General features: G+C 52.4%; 1 protein-coding gene across 1 annotated transcript in view; it reads right to left on the reverse strand.

Annotated features, from left to right (window-relative positions):
- Positions 1-19595, reverse strand: part of NEURL1 (neuralized E3 ubiquitin protein ligase 1) — a 30608-nt gene that overhangs the window by 3817 nt on the left and 7196 nt on the right. The window contains exons 2-4 of the mRNA XM_080912070.1: positions 15836-16077; positions 15174-15495; positions 2195-2884 (exon numbers count right to left, since the gene is read on the reverse strand). Of these exons, the coding sequence (XP_080768196.1) occupies positions 2195-2884; positions 15174-15495; positions 15836-16077 (1254 nt within the window). The remainder of the gene's footprint in view (positions 1-2194; positions 2885-15173; positions 15496-15835; positions 16078-19595) is intronic.

Here is a 19595-nt window from a genome sequence, read left to right on the forward strand (position 1 = left end):
CAAACGCCTTATTTAACTTTTCAAGACAGGCTCCCACAGCCAGGTGGTGGTGGCCCGTGCCCTTTATCCCTCAGCACTCAGGAGGCAGAAGCAGGCAGATCTATGAGTTTGGGGTCAGTCTGATCTACAGAGTGAGTTCCATGACAGCCAGGGCTACACAGAGAAACGTTGTCTTGAAAAACCAACAGAATGGGTGGTGGGGCAAGATAGGATTTTACAAAGTGGCCTAGGCTGGATTTGAACTTGCTCTGCAGCTTGGGCAAACCTTGAACTTCTGGTTCTCCTTCCTCAGCTATCAAATACCTTGGGCTGCATGCCCAGCCCCTACAGTTTCTCTTACTACGTTAACACTTTAAACCTTCACAAAGCCAAGCTTTTACTGTAAGGGGAACAATGAACCTTCACATGCTGCCCCTGACTTGTTTTCCCCTTAGGGTGAGTCAGGATTCCCTACACCATTTTGCTGACTAGCAGACATGCCCAGTTCTCCAAACAGCTCAGAATCTATTCATAGACACTGGGTTCTGGGTGGTATTTCTTGACATCCACCTTGACCCACTTAGCACTTGGGGCAGAAAAAGTCTTGTGTTTTGGTTTGTTTGAATTCCCTCTTGCTCCAGTCTCACAGACACCCTTAGGACGGCAGAAGCCTTACTGAAAAGCTACTATTATTAGGTGGTGCTGATGCAAGACTGTGCCTTGCCTCTGTGATTTCCCTTCTCTGAGATGCGGCCAATTCTCTGAGTACAGCCAATTCTTTCTAGTTTCAGCTCAGATGTGTGTGCGCATGCTGTGTGTGCGTGTGTGAGCATGTGTGTGCGCGCGCGTGCGCACTGCCAATCCAGTTTCATTTTATCCCACCCAGAATTCTTACCCTAGGCTGACTCATCTCCCTTCCTGCTTGGCATCCCTTCATCTAACCTGATTTCCTCTCCTTCCTCTCTTTCCGTAATGTTTCTATTTGCTTCTTGTCTAGTCATCTGGCCTCTCCAGAGCTGGAAGCCGGCACTGATTTTCATCTCAGTTCACAAGCCCCGCCCCAACTCAGTCTCAACCAAGCCACAAACATAAGCGGAAGCGCTGGGTTATCCGGCCCCTCCCAGACGGCTGAGTTCAGAAGCGGCTGAGACCTGCTCATCTGCATTCGCCAACCTGACCAAGCCTCCCTCCTGGGTTGAGCCATGGGGCTGGGGGGCCCAGAGCTCTCCAACCTTGGCTGAGGATACTTACTTTAAGTAACAACATAAATCAGCCGGACATGGTGGTTTGATACCTTTAACCCAACACTCAGGATCTCTGCAAGTTCAAGGCTAGCCTGGTCTACAGAATGAGTTCCAGGAAAGCCAGGGTTATGTAGAAAAATCTTGTCTCAAATAAAGATAGATAGATAGATAGATAGATAGATAGATAGATAGATAGATAGATAGATAGAAAGCAAGTATGCCCAGCAAGGTAATCTGACATCACAGCAAGGGCTGGCTTTCCATGCTGAGGGTGACAAAAGGGGAAACTGAGAATGGAGTGCAGACAGCGGACGGATGCAATGTGAGCAAGCCCTCACACCCCTGAGATCCCGAACCCTCACTAGGATTGCCAATCAAACCCCATCTTCCCTTTGGTTGCCTTCTCCTCAGGTGCTTGATCACAGTAAGGGATTCCTATCCTCTAGAACAAGCCCACATCCTCTAATCCTTTCAAACTGCCTCTTCCTGAAAAGAAAGGACTGGAACATGCAATCTCATTCCAGAAGGCCACCTGCTCAGGATGTCCCCTACTGTGATGCAGATAATTGCCCAAGAAGACACTGATGGGGTGTCCGGGATATTTGTTTGGTTTCTGTTTTTGAGACAGCCTGCTATGGAGCTCTGGCTGACCTGAAACTCAATACGCAGACCAGGTTGGCCTCAAACTTCCAGAGATCCTCCTGCCTCTGCCTCTTAAAGGTTATGGTTAATATGACCATTAAGAGCCACAAGCAGCCCTGAGGAAACCAAGTCTCAGAAAGTTCACTGCTCCCCGATTTTACCATAACCTCTGGGGTATAAGGCTCTGGTCAATTTGTGTCTTTTGGGTTGTTCTGAGTTCATCGTTCTCTTCCCCAGCCATCCCTGGAACAGATGCTTCCCGCCCCGCCCAGAACTCACCTAAGCCTCCAAAGACCATCATGAGCTGTGGGGTAGCACCCAGCACTCACCGAGGATGCGGACCTGCGTGATGGCGCCATGCAGGCTGAAGAGCATCCAGAGGGGTTGCGAGGCGTCCACACACAGCTGCATGCCGGCCGGAGCGCCGTTGTGACTCAGGTGCAGCTCTCCGTCCGCGTTGACAACCAGGCCCAGGATGTCGCCGCTGTGCAGAGGTCCCGGTACGCGACACACCGCCCAGAACTCCTTGCGGTCCACCAGGGCCTCCGGGCTGAAGGGGAGGTCTGCCGGCCGCAGCGTGCCAGGGTCACACGTGGTGACCCCGAAGGACAGCGCGCCCGCTCGCGCACCGCCCGAGCGCGTAACCTTGATGAAGATGGTCTCGGCCACGCGCACCGGCCGGCTGGTGAAGACGAGCGCGCGCTCGTCGCGCCCGTGCTCCAGGCGCGCCACCGTCTGCTCGTCCAGGATGCGGACGTGCGCGCCGGCGCGCAGCGCGTGGAAGCGCAGGTCACCGTCGAGCTGAGCCGGCAGCGCGCGGCTGTGCTGAGAGTTGAGCGAGTTCTGCGGGATCGGGCAGCCGGCGGGCGGTGCGCCGTCGTCGCCGTCGGCTGCCGGCAGGTTGAGGTCGCACAGGCTCACCGACAGGCGCGCCTCGTCCGCCTCGCACCGCAGCGACGGCCGCCGCAGCGCGGTGAAGGAGCGCGGCCTCAGGCAGTCGGGCAGCACCAGCTCGCTGTCTGCGGCGGGGAGGGCGAGAGACAGGGCGACCGTCACCGTCCCACAGCGGTCGCGCAGCGTGCGCCACCAGCACTAAAGATGCTACTGCTCAGGTGCAAAAGACTGAAGCGAGGGGGGCGCGGGAATCTACCGCCTAGACAAAAGCTGGAAGACAGCAACTCTAAAGGGCATCTAAAGTGCTTATAAGAGCTCCTCGCTGGCAAAGTGCATTCCTCCTTACTGCCTTCGGGAACCCTGCAGAACTTGCAGAACTTTATAACCTATTGAGACGGATGTTTTGTTTTTCTAAGAGTCTCCTTCCCTGGCCTAGCTCAAAACTCATCATGTGTACCATGGTGCTGGCTAAGATAGATTTACAGTCTTACAAAGGCTTTTGTTAGCAGTAGGTTGATTTCCTCTATCTCCAGCACCTCCCTTCATGAAAGAAAAGGATTTCTTAATTCTAACCCCTAGGACTTCTCCACTTCGTGCTTAACTAGAATGGAGTGGCTCCTACGTGCATGCATACATGCGCACATGTATGAAGGAGCCAAAGGTCAACCTAGGGTTGTGTTTCTCAGGCACTGTCCACCTTTTTGTTGTTTGAGGTTGTCTCTTTCTGGCCTGAAACTGGCCAAGTAGACTCTAGCTCGAAATCTCCAGAGGTCTCCCTGACTCAGCGGTTATCTCCAGCGGTGGGGTTATAAACACACCACTACATCCTGCCTTTAGAAGACAACAAACTCGGGTCCTCATGGCTTCTGCCCACCTAGCTGTCTCCCCAATCCTCAGAGTGGCTTTCAGACAATAAGTATTCGTCACAGGCACCTCTGATACTGTAACAGTCTAGGAGGCCAGAAAGAATACCTGTCTCCCAGTTTCTTTGCATAAATTATGACATGTAAAACCAATACCTACCCTCCGAGGTTATCATTGCCACATAACGACATTACGGAAATAAAGCTCTTTGAGAGCAGCAACCCCACCTCACTAGTCCAGACAAGTAAATCCAGGCTGAGTTTTGAAGATACACTCCAGCAGAAAAGGAAAGTGCAGCTCTGCCTGTGAACCCACCGCCCAGAGGGAAAGCATTTTCCATATCTGGGTTGAAACATAACAGACTCTCCTAAATGTATTTCTTGGTTTCTTCAGCGCAAAGGTTGAGTTCTACTGTACCAATAAGCCTTCCTGGGTACATTTCGAAAATGTGATAGCGTTGACCCATCTCCTTAGAACACTCACTAAAGTCTGTGGATAGCATCTGGGCATCCGTGAAGCTGTATTAAGTCCTTCCATTGGCTTGGACTTCAGGCTCAACCCCCTGACACACACTTTTTTTTTTTTTTTTCTGACCATTGTTTTTTATACACACTGTGTCCCATACATTTCTTCATGCCAACCGCTGTTTCCAGCCATGTTTTTTTTTTTTTTTTAAATGTGTATTGCTTTTCCTGCTCTATAGACCTGTAACTTACAGTGGCAGTAATGACATGGCTGTGGTCGACCCCTGCATGTATCCTTAAAGCAGCCCATGGGGGCCATCCCCCTGTAGATGCAGATCTAGTGTGTTGGGTGTCAGCCCACCATGGACAGAGAATCTCCCAATGCCATACTCATTTCTGATGGAACCCTTTTTGCAGAGTTTTGCGGTGTCCCTAAATCTGACTGGCACCACTATAAGCTACACCATGACCTATGCCTTCCCAATGTCCAAGAATTCCAGCAAAGCTTGGGAGACTAAGCCTGTAAGACAAGCAGAGACCATAACTGGCCTTCCCCATATGGTAGAGGAAGCTCTAAAGCCTCTGTGTTCTACGCCCCTCCTCCTGCCCCTTCTAGAAGCCATGTTATCTAGACTGAGGAAGGTCAGGTGCCACCCTTCCTCTAAGTCTCAGGCTGCTCCAGAAGTCTCTTGGGGCCTGGCTGGTTGGGGTTTCCCAGCATTGCGTTGGCAAGGAGGAGGGAGCCAACCGGAAAACTCAATTATTCCAGGGAATTGAGTCTGTCAAGGATGGCCATGGCTTGGAGGCTGGGGACTGTGCAGAGGCAGAGATGAGGGGAAGCTTTGGACAGGAAGAAAAAGGAGGCCAGTGGAGGGAGACAGTGGTGGGGAGGGCTCGGCCCCTGGCCCCTAAGGGACTCCAGTACTGGGCCTTTCGGGATTCTAGGAGTTGGGAAGAGAGAGGAACATCAAGAAGAAAAGGAATCAGTTGCTCAGAGATGCCCAGCCATGGCCTATGGGAACAATCTCACATGGACTGCCTCATACTCTCAGGACCGTGTGTTCAGAGACCTGGAGCTGGGCACGCTGTGGTATAGTTCAACACAGCACAAGTCAAATTTGTGGGCATTACTTGCAAAAGTTGCTCAGAAAGCAAAAAAAGAACTTGACCTCTGAGGGGTTGGTCTCTCTCAAACTGAACTCCTTACCACACCAGAGCTCTGAGCCTGCGTTGAAGACGCCTCTCCCTCCATCCTTAACAGTTTACTTAGAGAGTGAACGAACCCAGCCAGTACCCCAAATGTGCCTGAGAAACTCAAGGCACAGGGTGATTATCACATTCAAATCATGTACATTCTACTTCAAATTACACCACCAACCAAAGAGTATTTTGGCTATCGTTTGGTTGGGTTTTATAACCAAATCCATATACTGGTAAGCAACATCCTGACAGGAACACAGTTGAATGTGGTGAACTTGAAGTTATCAGCCTGGGTTCAGATCTTGACTTTGCCATCATTTGATGAACCTGGGCACACAGTGTAACCTCATGAGATCCTTTTTCTTCAGCTGAGAGACATGTCTGATTTATACAAAGCCGTATTTTGAGGCTCATCTTGGAAGGACGCTGTAAGGATGTGATAAAAGCCCCCCTGGGCACCTGGTAAAGCACCTGGCACATGTATTCACAGATCAATACAAGTCACTGTGTCTGTGCTTCTGGGCTCTAGGGCACTCCAGACCAGGGGTTAAATGTTCTACCTGGTACTTAGCAGCCTGGAAGCTTCCCAAAGAGTTCTCTTGGATTTGGGGGCTGGACACAGCTGTGCCCTGTCTCCATGGTAACTCACTCGGGCCCTTTGCCTCCATTGTACGCTGGGTGCTTTGTGTCTCAAGCTGCAACTATTTGTAAGGAACTTTGCCCAAGCACGTGACGGTCTACCTACAGGATGGAGGCACATGTCCTTGACAAGTTCTGACAGGCCAAGGCAGGCAGAGCCCCTGTTGCCCAGAGAACTTCAGATATTAGCATTTTTGGCTTGGGCGTGAGGCCAGTGGTTAAGCACATGCCTAGCATGCCCAAGGCCCTGGGTTCAAGCCCCAGAACCACAGACACGCCCACACAAATAAATTGCTCATGCTGTCTGAGGACACACAGGTCACAGTGGGCACCTAGGAAATACTCTGTGAATGAAATTACTGACTGAAAACCCAGGGGAAGCGCTAACCACGTGGAGCGCTGAGTAGGAATGAGAATGCGAATGGAGGGAGACAGACAGGCGCTAAGAAGTGGCCTTACTGTAAATGTTGCTGAATTGGGAGTGAGGCTCAGGAGCAGCTGGGAGTGGCTAGACCCAGCCTAAGAATGTCTTCTCCCCTTCCTCTCCCGCATTCAGCAGGAGCAGCTGTGGGCGGCCAGCAGGCTCCAAATAATTGTCCTAGCAGTGGGTCAGCTGTGCAAGGCCCCGAAATAGTTGCAACTTGAGACAGAGAGCACCCACCGTGCCAGAGGCAAAGGGCCCTGAGTGAGCTACCACAGAGATGGGACACAGCTGTGTCCCGCCCCCGAATTCACGAGGACTCCTTGGGACTCTCCCAGGACACAGGTAACCTGGAACCTCAAGCAATGGCATGGCCCCACATCTGGAAACAACACATTATATAATTCGTGCCGGAGACATGCGCCGCTGCCTGCTCAGGAGGGGTCAGCGGTAGAGGCAGATGTGGCACAAGACCTTGAAAGAAACTGCTCAGCCACTGTGCTTCATGCCTCTTTGGTGCCTGCCAATTCTGGTGCCCGGCAATGGTTCTGGTCCGGAGCAGCAATAACCAGGCCCTGAAAGGTCATATACTGTACTGCCCCATAGGCAGAAGGCAAGCCAGGACCTGTGTCTTGGGAATCAGCAAACAACTAGTTTACGCTTAGGGAAGGAAGAATCCACATTAGAAATAGTTGCAGTACTCTTAGCATCTGAAATTAAAAAAAGAACTCAAAGAAAGTAAGGAGGTAAGGGACCAGGCAACCTTCTGGTATATCCCAGCAAGCTTCTCAGCCAGCCTTGCCTAGAATGTCCCTGGGAACAGGGAGCTTACCACCTCAGAAGGCTTCCTAGCCCTATCTCAATAATAACTCTGTCAAAAAGTAACTCTCCTTGGGCAGGGCGCATAGCTCAGTTGGTAGAGGTGCTTACCAAGAATGCAAGTTCTCAGTTTGATATTCAGAACTAGCTAGACTCGGTGGTTCACACTTGTAATCCGAGTACTCTAGGGGGGAGGGCAGAAACAGCAGAAGTTCAAGGTCAAGCTCAGGGTTATCCATCCTAAAGCACATAATGGATCTGAAGCCAGCCTGGGCTACAGGAAACCCTGCCTTGAAAAAGAAAAGGTTCGCTGATTTGGATTTTTTGTGTGGTAGATCATACTTCTGGGAGGCCCCTTGGAGTCTCTTCTTTGAGATAAATGTCACCTAGAATAAAGCTCTCCAACTCTGACTGAGGTGCTCCTCCTCCCTTTCAGAGAAGGTCAGGGAAGGACTTTGCCTCAGCAGCAGGACAGGCAGCTGGTGAAAGGCACATGTGGTGTAATTATTGCCGGCAAGTTTGTGGAAGTCAACCTGAGCCAGGCCATGGGGAACGCTGGCTGGTGATGAGAACCATGGGCCGGCTCTTACTCAGAGGCCACCCAGCCCTGAGACACATAGCCAGCTGCATAGGGTTTTGACACTGCCATGGGGGCCTCTTTTGAAGCTGGGCCATCACCAGCCCAGACTCCTGTTTGTTTGGATTCTCACATCCGCAGCACTGGGTAATCTTTAACCACAGGGCTGCAACAGCCAAGCCCCTGTTTGGAAGGTGCTGCCAGCACATTTACTGTCTCCATAAACATCGGCCTGCTGGTCTGCGTCTGACCCAGGCAGGGGAAGGAGCTGTGGAGGCGGTACACAGCTCAGATGGACCTCTGGGCAGTGCTCTGAAAACCACACTGGCCTCCACCCTCTCCTTTTAAATTCAGCTATGGGCCGCCCAGAAAAAACAAACACGATTTCTGAGGCCCCTGAGGGAAGCATAGACTGTTCCAGAATCACTTGAAGTCAGACTCCTCAGTGGAATCACAGGAGGCAGAGGGTCCTGGAAATCAGTTGATAAAGTGGTTCTCAGACTTCTGTGGCATTGTTTGGTTGTTCTCTTTTTTGTGTGTGGTTGAATTTGGTTTTGTGTTCTCAGTTTTTGAGACAGGATTTTGTATCTCAGGGTGGCCTGGAACTCACAGCAATCCATCTGCATCAGCCTTCCGATGGCTAGGATGGCAGGTGTGAACAGGGGCACCCACTTGAAGTGGTTCATTTTTTAAGGCTGGGATATCTTTGTTCCAGCACGACCACACATCGTGGTTGAAGTCTGGCAGGCAGGCACCGTGCCCCTGTCACTGCCTCGGGAACGTCCTGGAGAGCCACAGGGCTCTAAAGAACTCCACTGGAGACCCAAAGATCTTAAACCAGAACACTTAGATTGCAGGCTTTCCTTTATGTTAAAAGATTGGCATGGAGTTTTCTACTTGGTGACCGTGGCAAACACGGCAAACTGGGTATTCTCTTTTAAGCTAAGATAAAAGCACTTCTCACATCATAAACACGTTCCTGTATCTGTGAGCCTCTGCCGGTACCTGTGAGCTAAATGGGGCATGCATAATTATGCCCAAGGAATCCAGAGTCCAAGGCAAGAGATGCTGGGAATTACCCACAGCCCCCAAGCAGCTGGGTCAGTTCTTCATTTGGAGAGGAGAAGCTCTCTCCTGCTCCTGAAATGAGGGCCTGATCCCCAGTTGTATAGGACCCAGCTCCTCCCTTCCTCAGGTTCCACTGTGACCCTCCTACCCCTGCAGGTCTTACCAAGGCTCCTAGAACTACATCTGGAGGCAGTGACACACTAGGTAACAGTGTGGCATTGCCATTCCTGTGGGTGATGGGCAGTCCCAGTTTGGCAAGCCCATGGACGTAGTCTCATGCTACCCAGGACAGTCTGGTTTGGGACAGGAGAGCCAGATGAAGACCTTGAGAATCTATGAAGAATGCAGGTGGTCAGACCTGCCCTCGCTGCTGAGTCAGAAACCCTGTGATCCCCTTACCCCTTTCTTGGAACTCTGGTAGCCTCCTCTGTCCAACATCCTTCCTACCTTGAGCTGCAGACATAATAGGTCCTCAGTGACCACCTGGAGGTGGCCACTCAGACCTAAGAGGGACAAAGATGAACTCACAAGTAGAGAAGCTGAAAGGCAAGGCCACCTAGGCCCCTGGTTCAGACAAGTCACTACACCTGAGACCCTTAGACCTCTCTGCAACACACGTCCAACACCTTCCCCTGTGCACAGAGAATACATGGCATCTTAGAAAGCAGGACAATGTTCCATGCAAACCACTTAGACCTGCACGTGCCCCAGGTGTTCAGGGAAAGATATATCATGTTGCACAAGGGGAGGGGGGAATGTCCAGGTAGAAGAGAAGACAGTTTGGTCCCTAGACCTTGACACAGTTGGCAAGATTTGAGGTGAGAAGGAAAAGAAAATGCCCAGAAGAGTCTCTGAAGAAGAAACAGTAAGATTTTGGGGCAGAAGGACCATTGGATTTGAAATAGGGTCCCCGGTAGCCCAGGCTGGTCTCCAATATATATCTGGGTATGATTTCATCTTTCTGCCTCAGCTTTCCATGAGTGTACACTGCCTCACCTGACTGAATTATTCTTTCTAAGTGAAAAAGAAAGGCTTATCAAAGAGAGAGAAAGCCTCGTCAACATAGCATCCCCAACGGTCTACCCTATCCTGAAACCGGTAAAAGCTCCTTAAACTACAATTAGCCTCCTGAACCCAGCAGCTAAGTCTGAACATAAACATTGGTTTCGCCAAGGAAGCAGCAAGTCCCCCCAGATGGCAGTGCAGCCCTCACACCAGTGCAGATAACACACCAGACCCCAGACCTCATCTGCAGAGGCTGAGGAGTCTCTCAGTGCAGGACCACAAAGCTGGACCACTGCCCTGATAAGCAGCCCCTTAGAATCTGGCCCAATGCCATGCCACCCGAGTCTCTACCCAGGCCTGGAAATAGGCTTCAGGGAGGGGAGTAGGGGGGACCGTAAGCCTGTACTTCCAGCCGGCTTGCACTAGCCACTGCCACTCTGATGTGGCACCAGGTCTGCTCACACTGACCTCATGTCCAGACTGGCTGGGGGGATCTACATTAAAGACCCTCCCTGCCTCAAATTGGGCCTGGCTCTCCTCCACTGTCAGCCACAGTTTCTATTAAATACCCACACAGCTCAGGTCCACAGGGCCATTTAATCCAAAGCTCTCTTTCCGAGTGCCCTGTCGTACGCAATCCTCATGGTCACAAGTAGCCCACCTCCTTTCTTCTTCATGCCCCTCCTGGGACTGGCTCCTCCACTGGTTCGTTCCCTGCACCGTGCCAGTGTAACCCAAATATGACCAAACTGTTCTTCTGCGACTCCCATTCTTTTAACCTGAGCTCCATTTCCATTTCCCACAGGACTCTGGGATCACTGCTAGTGGCATCCTACAGTTGTGTGCTCTGGGTCACACTTAATCATAGAATCAGATTTGGGTCACTTTGCTCCAGGTGATATGGCATGACCCTTGGTGTAAAAGTCTTCCAGGTTAGGAGCTAGGTTTTCAGTTCTCCTCTCGGCCTCTCTTCTCTGCAGAGAGCCCAGGCCATGGCAGGCATTAACATGATACCCAAGAGACCCTGTGAGGAGAGTCTGGGTTCACCAGACCTTTGCAAACTCATGGCTGCTCTTTCCAATTCCTCTTGCCCCCCCCACCACTTTGGAGGACACAAAGGCTCATGTTGTCCAGGCTGGCCTTAAACTCACAATCCTCCTGCCTCACCCTCCTAAGTGCTGAGATTACAGGCTTGTGTTCCACAGCAAGTTAACATTTCTAAGAGACCACAGGAAACTAGGATAGGAGTTTATCTGTTCTTGTATTAATCACCCCATAAAACTTGTGTTTATTTGGTTGCTGGCAGGCCCTTCTTCCTGGAGGTAGGAAACTGTTATTCTTGGAGATACCATCCCAGGTCTGGGCCAGGGCACCCGCAGGAAAGAGGGTGAGCTACCGATCTCAGGCACACAGGGAAGCGGCCTGGAGCCGGTCGGCCTGATGACTGTGTCTGGGTTGTTGTGGAGGAGGGTGAGACCCCAGCTCTAAACTGTCCACTTCTCCAGGGACACGGCCATTCATCTGGGGGCTGGCTCAAACACCTAATGTATGCACGCCTACTGCACGCACAGTGTACCAGGTACTTGGGTACACCTATGCTCTGAAGACAAGACAGGTAATGTGCGGAGAGGACACATACAAGCTGGAAGGAACAGGGTCAAGCCTGGGGGAAGTTCCTAAAGGTCACATAACCTCTGGGGGGGATAATCATCTCAGAAAATATTGGCCCGTCATCAGAGCTACCAAGAAAGGGAACCATGTTCTTAAGAGGAGAGAGAGCTGCTGGGGGGCAGGGAAGCAGGGCAATGGGAGAAATGTTGGTCACAGTGGTTCAGGCCTAGAATCTCAGAACTTGGTAAGAGTGAGGTCAGGGCCACCTTAGAGGCCCTGAGGGATCCCTGCCTTCATCTCTACCCTCTCTTGTTATCCCCACCACCCAACTCCTCCCTGTCTCCATCCTTCCCGCCTCTGTCTCTCCTGCTTTATGCATAGACACAAATCAATGTAGGAGGGGCAAGAGGATGAGCTATTTTAATCTGCTAATTGACTCGAGGGGCCATAATCCCTGTTTGAAAGCGCCAGGGATCATGACGATTTACGGGCAGGACAGCAATCACAGGCTTCGGCCTTATCGAGTATGCAGAGTTGCCTGCGAGGAGATCCAAGGGTGAGCGAACCACTCCGAGCAAACCCATGTATAGTCACAGAAAGGGTGTGGGTCAGGCTGGGTTGGACAGCCTGGGCTCCCGTGCCAGCATGAGGCCCTGCTGCTGATTCATCTCCAGCTTCCATCCTCACCTACGCACAGTGCCCTGAGGATATGAGGATCGGAGCCCTGTGCCACTAGACACACCCCTCCTCATCCCACAGTCTCCTGGACCGCAGAGGTCCAGCTTGAAGCCTCCTTTCGAGAAGCCCTGACAGACCTGAGCCTCCCTTGACATCCTGCCTCCCATTTTCTGTTTAACCCTGTTGAAGGGCCACAGGAAGGACACTGCTTTATCATGGAACTTCCTGTTCATCCCTACATGGGCAGGCCGGGCCTTCCTCAAACCTCAATCTTCTCTCTGCCAAGTGGGGATGAAAAACACTCTTCCGGTCCTGCTGAGAGGCTAAGTGAATGAATGGCGGCAGAGGAGGGGTTGACGAAAGGGATTCGATGACCACAGAGGTTAGCAATTTACCACCCTTCAAGGTTGCATGATAATTGAGTCCTGGTGTCTCCTCTGCCTCCCTAACTGTCCAGTGAGCCTGGTCTCCTTTAGCCCCACCCACATGTTCTTCTCTTCAGCTAACAAGTCTCAGGCCTCCCTCCCCTTCCATCCTGCAATCTTTCCCCGGCCAAGCTTTCAAGGTTGCATGAGATAGTCTTCTCCACCGCAGTGGCTGTCAACCTTCCCAACCTTGCAACCTTTTAATACGATTCTTCCTGCTGTGGTGACCCCCCCAACCATGAAATTATTTTTCATCACTACTCTATAGCTGATTTTGCTACTCTTGTGAATTGTAATGTAGATGTGTGTCTTCTGGTGGTCTTAGGTGACCCCTGTGAAAGGGTTGATGGACCACCACTCTCCCCAAAGAGGCTGTGGACCCACAGGTTGAGAACTGGTGCTCTAAAAGGAGCTAACAATGTAAAAACTGGGTCTCTTCCTTAAAGGAACTCCTGTCCTGTGGGGAAACAGACACAAGGCTCCCCGAGACTTCAGAGATGTGGTGGGAATAGGATAGAAAAGAAAATTTTACCCAAAGGCCTCAGGGAGGAGGCAGCTTCCAAGCTGGGCCTTCAGGCCAGAGTGGATACTGTAACAAATGGCACTGTTGGACCTGGTGGGATGGACTTGTAATCTCAGCCACTTAGCAGGCTGAGGCAGGAGAATTGCAAATTCACAGCCAGCCTGGGTAACCCGGCGAGACCCTGTCTCAAAATGAAGAGAACAGATCTCCCGCTGGGTGGCAGAGCATTTGCCTAGGATGCTGGAGACCCGAGGTCTGGTTCTCACTCCTGGGGAGTACTTGGGGAGGACGGAGAGTGTTGCTTGCTCCTCCTTCAGCCACCACCCAGGAAGACCTCCTCAGGAGCAGGGAGTCATTCATTCTCTGCCTCCCACCATGGGGCAGGGACCTGGGTAAGGCATGGGACTCCCAGACATTTTTTTTTTTTTTCTGAGCAGATGGTTGAGTCTGGACTGGGTGAGTGGGCTGGGGCTCGAGCTTAAGCTTTGGAATTCTACTGCCTTACAGCGTGAAACCCAGGGGGGCAACCGGAACAGAGGGAAGGGACTCCTGTGGACCTTGGGTTAAGTTTTCCCCAGGACAGTAGGGCTGATAGACAGCTGCTCACCACTCCTGTATCAGCTGATCCTCACACGTCCACCCTTGGAGAACTCTAAAGAGTCTTCAACACAGTTACTACTGCCCCACAGTACAGATGGCCCCACCTGCTACCTAGTTGCAGGCACCCTCATGCTGGACCAGGATCCAGCCCAATCTGTCTCTCTGGCTAAGGCACCTAATTTCTGGCAAACAGAGGCCTCAGGTGTACCCAGTAAGTACATTGAGGAAGTTGGGGAGGCCTCCCAGCCAGGCCAGATGCCCTTCTTCGTTTGGTAGCTGTCACCAGGAATAGCTTGCTTGGGCTCTCAATGTGTCAGCATGAATACAGGCACACTTTTATTGACTTGAGAAACAGAGAGTTCCCAAACTGCTAGTTAACAAAAAATAGCCTGCTGGTGTTTGGAACTTAGCACACAGGCGTCTGCAGCTCACTCTTGCCTGCGCTATTACTCTCAGTGGTCCTGTCGTACCCAAGGGAAAGGGATTCACGACTTCTAGGCTTAGAAGAAAGGAAAACAGAAACCAGGTTTGCACCCCCCCCCCTTCATGGCATTTCTCTCTGCAAGGGAAAGGAAGTGGAGACAGGGACAGAAGCAGCGAGTGTCAGCTAGACACAGCTCTGAAACCCGGGACACTGCCAGCAAACTTTACTCAGCCTCTTTAACTCTTCCCATGACCCGTTTTCCCAGAGGAGGAGGTTGAGGCTTGATCAGGCTCTGCCTGTATGTAGAGTTCACATGCCCGCAAGCACACACTTGGATATATATGTACACATATATCAATCTGGGAAGGCAGGCTGGGTTATAAACCACCATTACCAGCTCACTGGTGATCACCCTACAGTCAGAGTCTCTGAGGCCCTTGGCAGCCCTGGAAAATTCCATGGTCAAGAAGTCTGCCCCTTGCTGAACTGTTCAGGTCCAGCCTATCTTCCAGTGTTCCCATGGTAGGTCCTATAGGCTGTTTGTCCTTCCCCTCCGAGGGGTCTGAGCCTCCCTGAACCTCTCCTCTCTTGTCCCCTTACCATCCCTGCAGAAAGCTCTTGGGTAAGAGGCCGGGTGCCAGAGGAACTGTTGGCCAGGACTAGGGTTTAGTTAAGGTCTGGGAAGCCCCAAAGGTATCTCCACCAGTCATCCATGAGAGACTTAGCATCCTTGGATGTGAGTCTCCTCCGATAGAATCCCAGGGTCGCTATGAGACATGTCTAGGCGTCCACTGACAATGGCAACTGAGAACAGCATTAACTTCACCAAGGCATGGACGAGGCTGCCCTTCCTGGTGGGTGAAAGTTGCTCCCAACTCAGAGAGCACCCCGAGGGAGGGCCTGTGTGGGCTATAATCTCACTAAGCCTCACTTGCCAAAGCTGTGGCCAGGGACAGGACACTGTAGTTCATGGGAAAGCTGTAAGGTTGTTCCTGAAGCCCTAGCCTCATGGATGCCACCAGTGGCCACCATGACTCATGGGACTAAGGGTCAGTCCCAGCGCCTGCCACTAATGGAGCAGAGGGAAGCCACTCACCTAGCAGCTGGACACCCCGCGTGAGGCCGTAGACGTCCACCAGGGCCCAGAGTGGGTCCACCGTGCGGACTCCACTGAAGAAAAGCATAGCAGCTGACTCATTGATCCGGTAGAAGACGCGGCCCTTCTTGTCCACCCAGAAGGCAATGACGTTGCCCTCGTTGGCAAACTCCTCAGGCAACGCCTTGGCCCAGAAGCCACTCTGAGACACCAGGTCAGGGCAGGCGTACTTGGGCAGCGAGTCGGGGTGGATGCGGGAAGGGTCCTTGCTGGTGAAGCCAAGTCGCAGGGCCCCACTCCAACAGCTTTGCTTCTTGGTGATCTGGCCACAGGGAGTGAGGAGCCTCAGCCTAGCCTCTCCTCCTCGGCCAGATGACCGAAGGGGAAGGGGTGGGCTCTCTCTAGATCACCCTCAGCTAACACTTGAGAGTGTCCTACAGCCAGAAAACTCACTGTGTGGCTTATCCCCGCCCACCGCCCACCCCAGGGGGCCTTCCTATAGGTTGGTGAAGGCCACTCCCACTGAATCTTGCTATCTAGGAAGGCTGGGGTGGGAAAGGAGAAAGGATGAGAGATGGGCAAGAAGGAGAGGGGCAGGCTGGTAGCGGAACAGCAGACCATGGCAGTAAAGAGGTCAGAGGCAGGGGTCCGGGGGTGCCCACCTTCAGCCTGACTTGCTCGTAGATGAGCACGGGGCGGTTACTGAAGGTGATGGCATTGCAGAAGCTGGCCTGCCTCTTGACGGCCTTGTGGCTGAGGTCCATGAGGATCTGGGAGCCCTTAGTGTGGGGGTGGAAGAGCAGCGGCGTGGCCGGGAGCCCCCCGCCTGACAGCACAGGCGGGCAATGCTTCTGCTTGTGATGGCATCGGTGAGAGGGGGCCGGGAAGGAGCCCCCGATGGAGTCTGCAAAGGAACAGGCCATAGCGTCAGAGGACTTAATAGGACCAAGAGCCAGATCGGGGTCTCCTAGGGGAGGGGTCCAGGGAAGAAGAAACAGAGACCACCCACTGCTCAGCATTTACACCTTCACCAGTCCAGCTAGCTGTGACCAACAGCCTTCCTGCCATCACCCACTATCCCCCCCACAGCCACCGCCACCAAGTGGTTCTCAACCTGTGGGTCGTGGCCCCTTCGGAGGTGGCATACCCTGCATATCAGACGTTTACATTACAATTCGTGACCGTAGTGGTTACTTCCTCCCACTGTCGCCCGTGATGGCCTGTCACCCTACTGAATACCTTTTGCTGTCACTCTCGGCCTCCCTCTCATTCATTCTTCCGCTCACTCATAATCATTCATAACCTACGAAATACCAAGCTCTGCCCTTGGCACTGGAGCTGCAGACGAGAAACGTCCATGGCTCTTGTCCTGGGGCCGGCTGTTCTTCCCCAGGACATAGACGTTGGTGGAGATCACCGTACTAAACGGCACACAGTAACCACCGCCCCAAGAACCACACCAGGAGGCTCGCCTCTCGGGAAGACATCTGGAAGAGGAGGCAGCGCCAGCCTCAGTGTCAAGGACATGTCTGTCTCTCGGAGCTATCCTTATGTCTCTCGGGGCTATCCTTATGTACTTATAGGCTTCACTGCTGCCTAACACCGCCCATGCCAGAAACACCAAAGACACCAAAGCCACAAGCAGGACAGGCTGAGAGGAAGGCAAGCACTTTACAGATGTGCAGCTAGCAGTAGCCTTAAGACATAGAAACAGGCAAGACAAGGTGTCTGTCTGGTGGCTTCTCCGCCACCCCTTGGCTAGGCAGCACTTCCCTCTCTGGGACACTCACTGGTTGGCTTCTGACTCAGGATCCACAACCTGGTGGCATCCTTACGTGGGCTGCCCTAAGGTTACCCTTTCTTCCCCAGGTCCTGTGCACTTAGGCAAACAGCCATGAAGGACAACGGGGCAGGAGGAGGTGGAGGTACAGCTTCACGTATGGCAGGCGTCTGGGGTGCTTCGGATTTTGGTCCTCATGAGACAGGGTTAGCAGCAAGTCTGCGTAGACCCCTCATCTCTCTCAACATAGGGAGGGAAGATGGAAATGGAGAGGAGACTAGGAAGCCCGAGAGGTCTGGAAGGCCAAGCCTGTCAGGACACTTGATTTGGTTCGTGTCACTCTGCATCTCTGCTCCCTTCTCTTGAGAGCCCCAGACACCAGACTCCACAGCCTAGCACCAGCTGTGACGGCATATTCTTGTATGCCAGGCCTGAGGCACACACGGGGTCGGGGTGGGGGGTTGTGCTAGCATGAGAAAGGGCTGCTTTGCTGGAAGACAAGATGTTCTAGAACTGTCCAAAGGTGCAAGGGCCCCAAGAGCATCGGGCCACAAGGGCTGGAATATCTCAGGAGTCCCAGAGAGGTGACAGGGGTTTCTTAAGTGGCCTCTAGGTAGTGTGGAGGATGGGAAATCATCCCAAGGGCAGGGTATAACAGCAGTTCCAGGTACCCTGCCTGAAGGAGGCACCCAGTTGGCCCCAGACACCTTGAATCTTAGTTTCCTGCTTCTGAGGCTGGAGAGATGGATCTGTGGCTGAGAGTCCGTGCTACAAAAGCATGAGAATTCAAGTTCGAATCCCTAATAACCACATAAAAAGCTAGGCATGGCCACGCTGGTGCCTGTAATCCCAGCGCTGAGTAGGACAGATGCAGGAGGGCTGCCAAGGATGGTCTTTCAGGGACTAAGACAAAGAGCATCAGACCAGGGCATAGCACATCCTCTGGCCTCCAGCTATGTGCAACCTGTACACACACATGCAAGCGTATCCTTCCAGGAACACACACGGAGCTCTGGTTCCTCATTTGCTGCTGGGACACAACCAGACCAAGGTGAAAACAGGTTGGCAGAGTGCCTGAGAGGTCATAGTTTCCATACCATGGGGCACTTGCACTGCAGGGAGGTGAGGACCTAGTATGATCTACACACAGAATACAGCAGCTTGATTCCTGACCATCTCCAAGTCATGCTTCTGGGAAAAGTGGAAAAGCCAGCACAAAAGGTCACCTGCTATGTGACTGTACCTCGGTGACACTGGACAGGGCAGAGGTTGTGCCATCAAGAGTTTGGGGTTGAGGGAAGAGGCTTGACCACACAGGAAGTTCTCATTTTGACAGAAACACTCTCTTAATAGTGGTTGCAGTTACACACACACACACACACACACACACACACACACACACACGGACCAGGTTTTCTGATGGTGACAGTAATAGGAAGAAAGACTGGAATTTCTGGCCACCAAGGCACCCCATCACTTGGCCCCAGGAATGGCTCCTAAGAATTTAGACCACCTCATAGGAGGTTCCCCAGCCAAGATGGGCTGACACTCTAACCTTAACCACAGCCCCCTTCCAACCTGTAAAGCGAAGCGGATGCTCTTCCTGTCCCAGTGGGTGGAGACAAGGCACTCTGGTGGCTTTGGTGATAGGGAGTGTGAAACCTCTGGGTCTATCTCTCCCATCTATATCATGGTTCCAAGACTATCAGGACAACCACTGGGCCACTCCCAGGCCCTCCTCTCAAGCTGCTATGTGGTCAACACACAGAGCCACCGCTTTGGTTAAGATCCCAGGGCCACCATGTAGAGGCACCTATGGGCTCTACTGTGGACAAGGGTACCCTCAGAGTGGCTAAAATGAAGAGCCTGACCAGAGACTGCCACCCTTGGGTCCCTGCTTCGGCTATCTCCCTCCCTCCCTGTCACATGAATATCCACTGGGTGGAGGGGAGAGAAAACACATTGAGAATTATCATGTGCACAACTCTGGTGCTAAGGACCCAGAGGGATCAGGCAGCTGGAGGTGGCTTCCTTTCATCGCTTTGATGGTCACCATGACACTGTGCGGTTCCCGTTCTAAAGACAAATGCGTTGGTATCAGACTATGAGGCAAAGCTAAGGTTTGCCTGTGCTCTCCCAACGTATGTCCAGGCTGCTTTACCCAATGTTGTATTCAATACTAAAACTCATCCCCCGTGTTCTGACACAGCAGGTGGAGAGGAAACAGGTTTCACTGAGGACACACCCACACCTCAACTAAGGTGTGGTCTGTGGTGTTCCTGAGGATTTTACAGCTAAGCAAGTACATGTCCAAGGTAGGACCCATTAGTGACACATTTACAAGCTTTGGGGGCTCCATAAGGACTGCTGGTGGTGCTAATGCTGAGTGGGACTCCCCAGCTTCCTTGGGCACCAACCAGCCCTAACCCTGAGGCAGCTCCAGCTCACATCCCGACCCCTCACAGGGTCCTAGGGGTGGTCGGTATACACATACACAGACACACACACAGAGGTGTGCACACACAGAGAGACACACAGAGAGAGGTTTGTACACATACATACAGAAGAGTACACACACAGAGGTTTGCACACACACACACATACACACATACACAGAAACACACACAGAGGCATACACACAC

The sequence above is a fragment of the Micromys minutus genome, assembly GCF_963924665.1.
Source record: "Micromys minutus genome assembly, chromosome: 2".
NCBI lineage: Eukaryota > Metazoa > Chordata > Mammalia > Rodentia > Muridae > Micromys > Micromys minutus.